At 42.2% G+C, this 13,980-nt stretch overlaps 1 protein-coding gene across 1 annotated transcript in view; it reads right to left on the minus strand.

The window, feature by feature from the left end:
• Window positions 1-245: 245 nt before the first annotated feature.
• The window catches only part of LOC142655529 (aldehyde oxidase-like), a 90,513-nt gene continuing 76,778 nt past the window's right edge, over window positions 246-13,980 (minus strand). The window contains exons 30-35 of the mRNA XM_075829787.1: window positions 12,342-12,394; window positions 6,115-6,229; window positions 5,342-5,407; window positions 3,490-3,678; window positions 2,306-2,473; window positions 246-956 (exon numbers count right to left, since the gene is read on the minus strand). Of these exons, the coding sequence (XP_075685902.1) occupies window positions 906-956; window positions 2,306-2,473; window positions 3,490-3,678; window positions 5,342-5,407; window positions 6,115-6,229; window positions 12,342-12,394 (642 nt within the window). The 3' untranslated portion in view covers window positions 246-905. The remainder of the gene's footprint in view (window positions 957-2,305; window positions 2,474-3,489; window positions 3,679-5,341; window positions 5,408-6,114; window positions 6,230-12,341; window positions 12,395-13,980) is intronic.

Below are 13,980 nucleotides of genomic sequence, written 5' to 3' on the forward strand. Positions count from 1 at the left end.
CGATCATTCGTCTACATACATTTGCTTGTTTACCTGATCATTGGCCCGTGTAAGGGCCTTGAGATACAACTGAACTTAATTTTTTAACAACTTCACAAAAGACAAATAAAGAATTTGTATTTACAAGTAATTTTTAGATTTTGCAAATACATATAAAAAAAGATCATATTTACAGTATTAGCCAAAATAAAATCAGGTTGTGAAGGCATTAATGTACTGAGCATTACAGTAAATGACAACACATGTAACCCAAATCTTTAATAAAACATTTAAAGGAAGCATTACACATAAATCGGCATTGTTTCATATGTGCCCCCACAAAATCAACCAGAGTGCATGTAAAATGACACCGATGATACTCGGATAGACAGGTAATAGGAGATATTTATTCTAATCCTCGGAAACAGAGGATTGTATTCTTGTTTATATCTCCAGATCCAAACATAACAATCTGCATGGTTCTATGGCCTGAATGTTAAGTGCTATTTCTTTCCATAATGCAGGAATATGAACTATAAAGACATGTTTTACACATACACAGTTACATTATGTTCATCTAGTATGTAGCAACTCATTAAACCTTAACAAATGTTTTGTAATGATAAGAATTAATTTCCAATTTTTTGATTAATTGATTAGTAATGCAAATTCTTTTAAACTGGAATTATGTTTCATGAATAACTCTTTTCCTTCTACAGATGGAGATAAAAAGAAGACTCTGAATCCACCCATGGCCTATTATGATAATCCTCTAATACAGTGTATAGATTCATTAGGTCTTAAAGGGAAAAACTCTTCCATAAAATAAAATGGAAAAGCAGGTGAAAGCTCTCATAAAACGCGAAAACAATTGCAAAACTACAACTACAAGAAAAGCGAAATGTATTGCATAGCAGTGTGTTTCTTTACACATTGATGGCCCAAGGGTTATAGGTGCCAGGCGCATCCTTTGGTATCTGCAACAAAGAATGAGAAAATTATAGGTTGAATGGTGCCCTGTGCGGGACTCTCTATTGCTGTCCTCCACAAACAAAAAAATAACCACATATATTGACACACACATACTGGAACATATATACTGCATATACATAAAGACAGATATTTGGGCAAATATATATACATATATATATATACATATATACATTCTGGAATATATACATACATAAAAGGTAAATATATAGACATACAGACACACACACACACACACACACACACACACACAAATACACAGATGGGAACATATACAAATACATAAAGACACATATATACACAAAAGCACATATATACAAGCACAGAGACACATTCACATACAGATCCATATATACCCACATAGGCACATATATACACACAGTACAGATAATGCATTAGATATTACCTGCAGTTCTATGTAACACCACAGATTACACACAGTGATAGCTCTGAGTACTGATAATGTAGTGGCTGTTATCTACAGTCCTATGTAACACCACAGATAACACACTCTGATAACTATTCCCACACAGGCACATATAAACACACATATATATATATATACAGACTAACACAGAGACATACAGACACATATATAGACATACAGTATACACACACCTTCGGAAACATATACACAGAGACTTATATACACACACGCAGTTACCATCTCTCCTTGCTGACAGGCTCAGAGGTTTCTTGCTGGGTCGAGCTTCCTACTCTTCTCTTGCTGCCTCTGCTCGTTTCCTCCGTGTGTGTGTGTGTGTGTGTGTGTGTGTGTGTGTGTGTGTGTGTGTGTGTGTAACTAAGAGCAGAGGACGGAGCAGAGGCAGAGTCCAGTGGTGCCCCTACATGCTGCGAGGGTGCAGAGCCATGTGCACTCACACAGGTCGCACACGCCTAAGGCCGGCCCAGTCCAAGCTACATGAATTTTGTCTACTCTTTTATGTCTTGTAAATACAGAACAATTCACATATTAATTGGCTTTCTATGAAATTTGGCTTAGCCTTGTATTTTTATGCATTGTTGTAGGTACTTTAATTCTAGAAAGATAATAAAAGGAATTAATAAAGTCTGTACAATACTGCATAGCACATCATTGCTATGTGAATATTTGGGTATGATAATAATGCCATTAGATTGCTTCCGTTATAATTTTTTAGACTTTAACGTATAGAGTGTGCTCAGGACATGCATGACAGCACTTTTCAGCACAGTCTTTTTTGCAAAATCTTTTATGACAGTTTACGGTCTGCGTGGACTCCTTCAGGCATTATATTACCAAGACCAAATAAGTCTCACCGATCTGTGCTCTAAAACACATTATGAGTTTAAGTACCATATTGGTGAAACGGTCTCCACAGGCCATCCTTATCTTCTCTGGGGTGGCTGGACTGTTCAAAGTGAAGAGCTCTGACATCCCTCTCTCTTTTCGGGCATAGGTTAAAGCATCTTTTATAGCAAAATATATAGAAGATCCCAAGAACAAAGCTGGTTCTCCAACACCCTGCAGAATACAGTACAGACAGTACATCATTCAGACAAAAAAATATTCAGAATTATATCTCCATAACTGGTTTTCCCTCCAAAGATCCAAAGAACAGTGATCTAAGGCCCTTTTACATGAACCGACGATCAGGGTAACGGAACGCTCGTTCCCAATCATCGGCCTGCCTGTGTAAAAGGGCCCAGTGATCACCTGACAAACATGCAAATGCATGTTTATTGGCTTATCGCATCTTTTATGCAGTAGTAAAAATCATGGTTTTCGGCAGCACATCCTCTCAAACATACAATAATTACTTCCGGGTACCAATTTCTATCTATTATAACCCCTATCTACTTTTGCAATTTCCCATATACAAATTCTATACTTGGATGATTACCACCTATGTACAGAGGCTGCGTCTAAAGTTTAGGAAGAGATATAGATTTAAAACTAAACTAGAGTCTTTGTTGTCGGCGCTATAATAACGTCATAAGTTACGCAATGTACACATATATGGCATCCCTATGCACAGGGGATTTAGAAGAATAACTTTTAGGGTAAATATTATTAATGGAACAAACTACCCTAAAACATAGAATGAAAAAGTTAGGAAAATATGTATTCCTGTTCCCGACCAGTCCTAAATGGGACTTACAAAATTAGTTGATATCAGCTTACATTTTAAATAATAAGCAAGCCCTCTATGTCCCACAAAAAAGTTGATCGATGGGGGTATGACCCCTGGTACCCCCACAATCAGCAGAATGAAGGAGCCGTGCTATTTGCTGGAGCACCGAACTACTGTACATTCACTGCAGTATACAACACAGTGCTGCCCTGATCCAGTGGCTGTGGCTGGTACTGCAGCTCAGAATCTTTAAGTTGAATGGGGCAAAGCTGCAGTACGACAGTGCTGTGTTGATTACTGCAGTTAAGGGGCTGTGGAACTCTAGCAAGTAGTGTTATATACCAGAATACCCCTTTAAGATAAAGTGCTTGATAGAGGAGTTTACTGAGGAAACGATATTCCATACCTTAGAAGAATATATGGCGTGAGGGTTGGGAACATCAGTAAGCAAAGAAACGTAGAACTGTTCTGGGATGTCACAAACAGCAGGAATCTTATACTGAGCTGGGCCTCGAGTGTACAGTACGCCTTGAGGAGAGAATTTAAGCTCTTCAATTGTGAAAAGTCCAAGCCCCTGAACAAAAGCACCTTCAATCTGAAAATATAAAGCACCAAAAAGGATACATATGTACAGAATACCAATGAATTTTGTATAATTATTCAATACGTTAAATGATATAAAGTCCAGAGTCTACGCAGCCGTCTACCAGGAAATTTTCGAGCACTTCATGCTTCCCTCTGCTGACAAGCTTTGCGGAGATGCTGATTTCATTTTCCAGCAGGACTTGGCACCTGCCCACACTGCCAAAAGTACCAATACCTGGTTTAATAACCACAGTATCACTGTGCTTGATTGGCCAGCAAACTCGCCTGACCTAAACCCCACAGAGAATCTACCGGGTGTTGCCAAGAGGAAGATGAGACACCAGACCCAACAATGCAGACGAGCTGAAGGCCACTATCAAAGCAACCTGGGCTTCCATAACACCTCAGCAGTGCCACAGGCTGATCGCCTCCATGCCACGCCGCATTGATAACACCCCAGCAGTGCCACAGGCTGATCGCCTCCATGCCACGCCGCATTGATCATTAATCATTTTTGAAATTGGGCTTATATAATATTCTAATGTTCTGAGACACAAAATTTTGGGTTTTCATTAATTGTTAGCCATAATCACAACATTAACCCCTTAATGACCAGGCCATTTTGTGCATTAATAACCAAGGATTATTTTTAGTTTTTTCCCTATTGCATTTTAAGAGTCGTAACTTTTTTTTTATTCCGTCGACATAGCCGTATAAGGGCTTGTTCTTTTGCAGGACGAGTTGTATTTTTCAATTGCATCATTTTTGGGTTTATATAATATATTGGTTAACTTTTATAAACTTTATTTTAGGAAAGAATTGAAAATAAACAGCTATTCCAGCATTGTCTTTCACGTTATAAATTTACGCAGTTCATTATGAGGCATAAATAACATGTTACCTTCATTCTATGGGACGGCACGATTATGGGGATACCAAATATGTAGAAGTTTTATGTTTTCCTACGTTTACAAAACAAAAACCCTTTAAAAAAAAAATTACTTGTTTTTGCATTGCTGCATTTCAAGAGCCGTAACTTCTTTTTTTTCCCGTCGATGTAGCCATATGTGGGCTTGTTTTTTGCGGGACAAGTTGTAGTTTTCATTGGTAGTATTTTGGGTTACATGGGACTTATTGATTGACTTTTATTTTATTTTTTATGGTGGGGATGGGAGAAAAAAAGTAATTTTGCCATCGTTTTTTGCGGTTCTTTTGGACGCCGTTCACCCAGTGGTTTAATTAATGCATTAACTTTATTGTTTCACTCGTTACGATCGAGGTGATACCATATATGTGTATGTGTTACTTTTTTTTTACACTTTTACAAAATAAAACTATTTTTTTGGGAACAAAGTCGTTTTATTATATTTTTACTGTAATTTTTTTTCATAAACTTTAACTGTTTTACATTTTTCTCCTACTAGGGGACTTTACCATGTGATCTGCTGATCGCCTATATAATGATTTGTTATACTTAGTATACGAAAGCATTATTGCCTGTCAGTGTAAAACTGACATGCAATCTATTAGGGCTTATAGGCAGATGCTTAAGGCAGACCTGGGGGCTTTTGTTAGGCCCCCGGCTGCCATGGAAACCCAACGGTGCCCCGCACTTAAAAATCCACATTTCAGCTAGTCCACATGCAAACCACTTTTTTTAATTTTAACCATACCTGTCCTATGTCCACAGCTGGGTTAATACTGCATCCGATATCCATCACAATATCTGTGCGGAGATTCTAGTGAAAAACCAAATATAAAATCTTACTAGGCAAGAATTCCTTAGTATTATAATGGCAGAATGATTCTTTGGTAGTGAAACCTGTTTAGCGGAATTCTGCCTGATTGTAGATTTTAATTAGATACATGTCAAAGAAGAATAGTGAATCCGAGGCAACAAGAAACAAGCCCAGTAATAGAGTAGTAGATGGACACGTGCAAATAAAAATCATTTTGGCTGCTCTCCAAGATGCCGCCAGCAGAGTTCCATCACTATTTAAGGCGACTGCTCAACAAAAAATAAAATAAAGGATTAAATCTTTATTTTGTGTGAATCTACAATCTTGAACTTTTACCCAATATTCGAATTTTCTGGGAGACTAAATTTTGTGTTTTCATTAACTGTTAGCCTTAATCATCAACATTAAAAAAAAAATATGCTGGAAATAGATCACTCTGTATGTAATGAATCTATATAATATATGAGTTTCACTTTTTTAATTCAATTACTGAAATAAATGAACTTTTTGATGATATTCTAATTTATTGAGAAGGACTAGTATATCTGAAAATGATTTCAGATGTTAAACCTTTCAGGCGGCAGCACAAGAAATATTTTAAGTCAGGTGCAGGATGGGAGGGCTTGTGTGAAATGTTGATATCACCATAATGTCACATAAGCAGTTAAAGGGTCAGTAGAAGACATGGTTCTTCATGATCTATATACCTTGTGATCTCCGGTCAGGCAGTCTATTTCAACCTCAGAACAAGCAACGCCAAATACAAAGTAGTGAGCTGGGTTGCCCTCTCCTTTGTCCCAGTTCATTTCTCTGCCAAATCCCCTGTAGGAATAAAGCAAATGGTAAAGAACACAGATAGTTAAACTCCTTTATATGACACCTAGGCGTGACAATCTAAAAGAGTTAAAAGGCTGTAGGACGGCTGCAACAACCAGAACACTAATGAAAACGTACAGCAGCATAGCTATATGGTGTGCAGATGTAACAGTCGCACCTGTGCCAGGGTGCATGAGGGGGCCAAAAAGCCCAAGTGCCACATTAAACTACACCATTATGCTACATGGAACATGGTAGGTGGGAGGACCTGTTACAGATTTTGCATTGGAGAACTGGAACTTCAAGTTAAGCCTTTGATAATTTTACTTTGTTTCTGTGCTGAGGTTCTCATATGACAATGCTAATGCCAATTCCTCCATTGAATAATATGCTTAAACTTTCATTTAACCCCTTAAAGATGAGTCCTAGTTTGTGACTTAAAATGTAAATGTTGTTTAAGTTTTTGACCATAAATCAATAGTACAAGCGAATATGCGAAGCTTTGTAATATATCTTATAGAGAAAAATGCCTCTTTCTCCATTTATCAGACACCTTTCCCCTTGCCTCCTACACTAATCATTGACTCTCAATTGACTGATAAAATCTGTATGCAGAGATGAAGACAGCTCACTGTGATCAGGTTACAGCTGCCCATAGAAGTCTATGGAGAGGAGAGGGAGAGCAGCTGGAGAGAAACAGAAGAAGGGGTAACCACAGACGCTGCTGCTTCAAGAGTTATATGTCACCCCAGTGCTTGATTCACAGTTACGCTGCTTATTACTGCTGTGTAATGTCAAGTATGCTGCTTCTAGTAAGTGTTTTATAGTATCACCCCTGTGCCTGTCTGTGTCTCTTTGCAGCTTTTTCCTCCTCCTACTCCCCCTCTCCTCTCCATAGACTTCTATAGGAAGCTGTAACCTGGTCCCTCAGTGAGCAGTCTTCATCTCTACCTTACATAATACTTATTGTAGAAGTACATTCAGAGAGAGTAATCTGTGAAGGAAACGGGGAGAAGTAGAGTAGTCTGATAAGTGGAGAAAGAGGCATTTTTCCCTCTAATAACATATATTACAAAGTCTCTTATATTTGCTTGTACTATTAATTTATGGTAAAAAATGAAAAAAAAAAAACGGTTAAACTTTAAGGACGAAGCAATTTTTTCTTTTTTAATCTCTGCATTCCAAAAGCAACATTTTTTTACTTAACACTTTTGCGGTATAGGGCCCAAAAGGCTATTATAGATTGCAGACCTGAGGACCATTAATAGGACCCGGGCTGCCATGGCAACCCATTGGTACCCCATGATCGCATTGCGGGGCTGCCAATAGGCTTATGCAGGAAGCCCCTTCCCTCTGTAAAACGACTTAGGCGCTGAGGTCAGAATTGAATGTGGCATCTGAGGGATTAAAGAGACTCTGTCACCACATTATAAGTGCCCTATCTCCTACATAAGGAGATGGGCGCTGTAATGTAGGTCACAGTAATGCTTTTTATTTAAAAAAACAATCTTTTTTCACAAAGTTAGGAGCGATTTAAGTTTATGCTAATGAGCTTTCTTAATGCCCAAGTGGGCGTACTTTTACTTTCGACCAAGTGGGCGTTGTACAGAGGAGTGCATGACGCTGACCAATCAGCATCATGCACTCCTCTCCATTCATTTACACTGCACTAGCGATATAGATATATCACTATGTGCAGCCTCATACACAAGCCCTAAAATTACTAGTGTCCTGATAATGAATACACATGAAATCCAGCCTGGACGTCATGTGTACTCAGAATCCTGACACTTCTGACTCTTTTTTTGTGAGATTCCAGCAACGGATACGAAATCTCGCGAGATCACGGAGCTAAACGAGATTTGGTTTCACTTGCCGCTATACAAATTCATGCAACTTATAGCATGATTGCTTATTAGAAACAACTGCATGAATCACTATTAGGGTATGTTCACACAGGGTGGATACGCTGCATAAATCAAATTGCAAAAAGCAAATTGTGGTGCGAAGGAAAAAAAAAAAGGCTACTTGCCATGGCGACGGGTCCTGACATCAGACGCTCTACAGCCCTCGGATGACGTTTCATCACATGTGACCGCTGCAGCCTGTGATTGGCTGCAGCAGTCACATGGATGAAACGTCATCCCAGGAGGCCGGCCTGAAGGAAGAAACACAGAATTCTGGGTAAGTATAAGTTGTTGTTTTTTGAGTTTACTTTTTTGCAGAATCGCTTTTCCGAATTTAATGGGGAAATCCCGCAGCAAATAAGCAGCGTTTACGCAAATACAATTGACATGCTGCAGATTAAAAAAAGGGAAAAAGTAGAAGTTTTTTTTTTTTTTTTTTAGTTGCATTTTTTTGTGGTGGAATCGCTGCGATCTTCTATTTTTTTTGCGGCTTTTACCTCCCCATTGAATTAAATGGGGAAATCCCACAACATAAAGGCAGCGTCTACGCTACTTTTTACCAACCGGGGTACCACGGCACCTTGGGTGCCGTGAGAACCCTCCAGGGGTGCCGCGACTCTCCTCTGAACCACTGTGGCCGTGCTTTCTCTTCTCCTCCTCACAGCGCGAAGTGCAGGTGAGGAGGAGATTTTTTGCAGCCCCCTTGTAGATAGCACCCCCACCTCTGTAGATGGCACCCCCCATCCCCCTCTTCCTATACATAGCGCCACCGTAGCTCCATGAAGGAGCGGAATCCCCCAGTGGTCGGGGATTCCGCTCCCGGACGTAGCGCTTGATGTGTCTGTCCATATATGGACAGTGTCATCAGGGGCAACTCCTGAAGCGGAATCCCCGTTCACGGCATTGCCGGCGCGTTGGCCGGTGATTCGGCTCCAGGAGGAGCTCCTGACATCACTATCCATATATGGACAGAGACATCAAGCGCAATATCCAGGAGTGGAATCCCCGGCCACAGGGGGATTCCGCTCCTTTAGGGAGCTACGGTGGCGCTATGTATAGGAAGAAGGGGATGTGGGTGCTATCTACAAGGGGGCTGTGTGGCACTACCTACAAGGGGCTGTGTGGCACTACCTACATGGGGGCTGTGTGGCATTACCTACAAGGTGGTGGAGTGGCACAACCTATAAGGGGGCTGTGTCGCACAACCTATAAGGGGGCTGTGTGGCATTACCTACAAGGTGGTGGTGTGGCACAACCTATAAGGGGGCTGTGTCGCACAACCTATAAGGGGGCTGTGTGGCACAACCTATAAGGGGGCTGTGTGGCACAACCTATAAGGGGGCTGTGTGGCACAACCTATAAGGGGGCTGTGTGGCACAACCTATAAGGGGGCTGTGTGGCACAATCTATAAGGGGGATGTGTGGCACAACCTATAAGGGGGCTGTGTGACACAACCTATAAGGGGGCTGTGTGACACAACCTATAAGGAGGCTGTGTGGTATAACCTATAAGGGGGCTGTGTGGCACAACCTATAAGGGGGCTGTGTGGCACAACCTATAAGGGGGTGAGTGCCACACACCCCCTTGTAGGTAGTGCCACACACCACCTTGTACGTAGTGCCACAGAGCCCTCTTGTAGATAGCACTCCCCACTTTTTTGCCTGCGTCTTTTGCATTAGCATTCAACGGCTTAAAAAAACGCGGAAAAAAAAAAAAGTTAAATAATGCTGCCTAAAGGAATTTTGAGGCAAAAACGCTGTGTGAACATACCCTATGAGTGTAGTGCTTGTCTTTAGCAGTTTTCTGTCTTTCTCTACAAAAATTTTTGGTAGGGTTGTACTGAGAAAAATTTTTTTTTCCAGGGGTGCCTCGAGTCCAAAAAGGTTGGGAAATTCTGGTCTACACAAATACAATTGACATTCTGCAGAATAAAACTCTGCACCGCATGTCAATTTCTGAGCGTTTTTTCCACTAAGAATTTACGCAGCGTGTGGATGAGATTTCTTCAAATCTCATCCACTCTGCTGCTACTGTATTATGCTGCAGACTTTCTGCAATGAAATCCGTTCCGGAAAATACACAGTATTTAGGCTACGTGTGAACTGACCCTTACCTTTGTGGATCCATACCATCGCAGGATACAAGAAATGATACACAAATTCTGCTACACTGTCTGAGTTCTTGCTGATGTTGGCAACAGGTAGAGAGTTCTCAATCATTTATGTTCACGCCAGGAATTGACTTTGTAATGGTATCCCCAATCCCTGACAGAAGCAGTTTTATTTCTGTCAGCTCACAAAAAACAGTCAAGTAGGGCTAAGGCCTCATTCACACGGCAGGGTTTCCCGGCCGGGTGCCGGCCGTTCATAAATCGGCCGGCACCCGGCTGCATTAGGAATAATAGACCCCTAATGGGGCTATTCACACGACCGATTTTTTGACGGCCGGGAAATCCGGCCGTCAAAAAATAGGACATGCTCTATCTTCGCCCGGGTACCCGGCCGCCCGGCTCCCATAGAAGTCTATGGGGCCGGGTATTACACGGCCATCACCGGAATGTGTTCCGAGTGATGGCCGGGTTTCCCGGCGCTTGCGCTCTATCTCCTCCATCTCACAACGCAGAGTGCATGTGAGGAGGAGGAGTTGATGCCATTCTGACGAATGGCATCGCTGTACACTGTGGCAGGGCCAGGGTGTACAGCAGGTGGGAGGGAGCGCTGCGCTGGCTCCCTTCCCCTGCTTGTTAAAATCACCCTGGCTCGGCGACACCTTCGATGGCGCCGCTAGCAGCTGTAGCTGCTGCTGCTGCGGCTGCTACTACTGTAGCGACGCCACTATAGCAGAGCATGGAGGTATCTCCCCGCTCTGCTATGTGCTAGCCGCACTTTAGCTCCTTGAAGGAGCGGAATCCCCGTGTTTTCGGGGATTCCGCTCCTGGACAGAGCGCTTGATGTCTCTGTCCATATCTGGGCAGTGACATCAGGGGAAACTCCTGAAGCGGAATCCCCGAACACATGGGGATTCCCCTTCAGGAGTTGCCGCTGATGTCACTGTCCGGATCTGCCCGGCCCGGCACGGATGCAAAACTTTATGCAAACCGGCCGGGCAGAATGGCCGATTTTACCGGCCGGCACTCGGGCTCGGGAACGACCCGTTCGTGTGAATCCCGCCTAAAAGTCTGACAGCAGAAAAACAGGAATCTTCTTAAGGCCCTGTTCACACAGTTTTTTTTGCAGGCAGAAAAATCTGCCTAAAAATTCCTTCTGGAATTGCCTGCAATTTCTTGCTGGCAATTCTTGCCGCGATTTTCGTAAGTGGCCACTGAGCGCCGCAGGCAGAAAACCTTCCGAAAAGCGCTTTCTCTGCCTCCCATTGATTTCAATGGGAGGTCAGAGGCGTAACCACAGCAATAAAGAGCATGCCGCTTTTTTTTTTACCGCAAGCGGGTAAAAGCCGTCGTGGAAGAAACGCCTCTGCCTCCCATTGAAATTAAATTGTCGCATCAAAATCAGCGTAAATAAACTGTGTGAACTGGGCGTATAGGGGTTTTTGAACCCCAACAACTATGTCTAAACTGCTGCCAAATGCTACCAAAAGCTGGGGGTAAAAAAATTGTGATTGGCTGTGGCAGTCATGTGTCTATGAACAAAACCATTGTCCCATGTTTCTACATGGACTAGAGTCCCCGTCAATTTTTTTATATTTATCATTTGGCAGAGTTTTAATCATATCTGTAATAAAAAATCATTGTAATAAATATTACAAAATGCCTTAGAGAGGATCTGTCACATCAAAATGCTGCATATTACAGGGACAGGTCTGTTCCCCTATTAGCAAAAATAGCACAAAAAAATATTGTGCTGTTTGGAACATTGAAAGAATACAACGGACTCCTATTTATGAGCGTAGCGCTTCCCCCACCTCTCCCCCTGCCCTTCTCATGGCTGGCTGCTGTGTATCGGCATACCCCGCAGCCTGTCAATCACCGCCAAGAGGGGCGGTGGCAGCACTCTTCTCATGAAAACGCTGGATTCATAGCTCTGAGTCCAGTGTATTCTTTGATCTCCACTATTAGCCAAACAGCAAAATATTTTTGTTGGCTAATAGAAGAACGGACCTAGACTTGTAATATGCTGCTCTTACTTAGGGCAGCATATTGAGGTGCCAGATCCGCTTTCAGAAAGAGATGCCCAAAATATATTCTACTTACCTGAAAAAGCCTGTAGCAGAGAGGCTTATTGACTGCAAAAAAGCTTCATTGACCTGAGAGCAAGAAAAATAAAACAAAAACAATCAGTGTTCATATAAAAACTAAACTCCAAGCTGACTATCTGCAGTGGATCAATCTTTGCTCACTGAGAACTGTATAAGCAGAGTCTCACAATCGACCAATGTTACAGGGGTTGTCCGGTTTCAGCAAATTTCACGTTATTTTTTTGTATTATTAAAAGATGTACAATTTTCCTATATGCTTAGTTTCTCACAGTTTAAGCTTTCTGCTTATTGTTATTCAGTAGGAACATTTATTAAAATTCTGTCCATGGTCATGTAATGGATACACAGGTGCACAGCTCGTTACAGTATGTGCAGGGGCGTAATTAGGAAAGACTGGGCCCCATAGCAAACTTTTGACTGGGGCCCCCCCAGCTGCCACACGCAACCCCCCTTATAGATACTGCCCCCTGTAGATTGCGCCATACGGCCCCTCTGTAGACAGTGCTATACAGCCCCCTGTAGACAGTCACACCCCACATGTAGATAGCGCCCACCACCTCCCCTTGTAGATACTGCCATACAGCCCCCCTTTAGATATCGCCATAGAGCCCCCTTGTATATAGCGCCACACAGCCCCCTCCCTTGTATATAGTGCCACACAGCCCCCTTGATAGATAGTGCGACGAAGCCCCCCTTAATAGATAGCGCCACTGCCCTCCCCCTTGTAAACAGTGCCATACAACCCCACTAAGTAGATAGTGCTGCACAGCCCCCCTTAGTAGTGCCACACAGCCCCCCTTAGTAGTGCCACACAGTGCCCCCTTAGTAGTGCCACACAGCCCCTTGTATATAGTGCCACACAGCTCCCCCTTGTGTATAGTGCCACACAGCCCCCCTAGTATATAGTGCCACCTTGCTTCCCCCTTGTTTATAGTGCCACCCTGCTCGCCCCTTGGATGTAGTGCCACCCTGCTTCCCCTCTTGTATATAGTGCCAAAAAATCATATCAAAATCAAACCACCCATCAACTCGCTGCAGCTCATACAGTGAGTACATTACTGATTACAGGCAGAATAAATATTTACATTGAAGAGGCTCTGTCACCAGTTTATGAGTGCCCAATCTCCTAACTAATCTGATAGTCGCTGTAATGTAGATAACAACTGTTTTAAAAAAAAATAATAATTTTTTATGACTAATTTTCGTTTTATGCTAATTTGTTCTAAATGCCCAACTGGTAGTTTTTTTTAAACTTTTCAGCAAGTGGGCGTTGTAAAGAGAATCAGCGTCATACACTTCTCTTCATTCATGTTCAGCTGTACTCACAGCACAGAGTGATCTCACGAGATCACGCTGTGCTGTCACTTACTCCCACATTAACTTTACCGAAGTGAGAATGAAAAAGACATCGACGGAGGTGAAAAGTTGGGCATTTAAAACAAATTAGCATAAAATTAAAAATAGTCAAAAATTTTGTTATCTACATTACAGCGACTATAAGATTAGGCAGGAGATAGGGCACTTATTAACTCGTGCTTCCCCTATAAATAGTGCGCCACATATAGCCCACCTCTGTAGATAGTGTCTCACATATAGCGCCCCCTGTATGCAGGCACAATTACTACAAGAGGGGG

The sequence above is a fragment of the Rhinoderma darwinii genome, chromosome 6 (genome assembly GCF_050947455.1).
Source record: "Rhinoderma darwinii isolate aRhiDar2 chromosome 6, aRhiDar2.hap1, whole genome shotgun sequence".
Classification (NCBI taxonomy): Eukaryota; Metazoa; Chordata; class Amphibia; order Anura; family Rhinodermatidae; genus Rhinoderma; species Rhinoderma darwinii.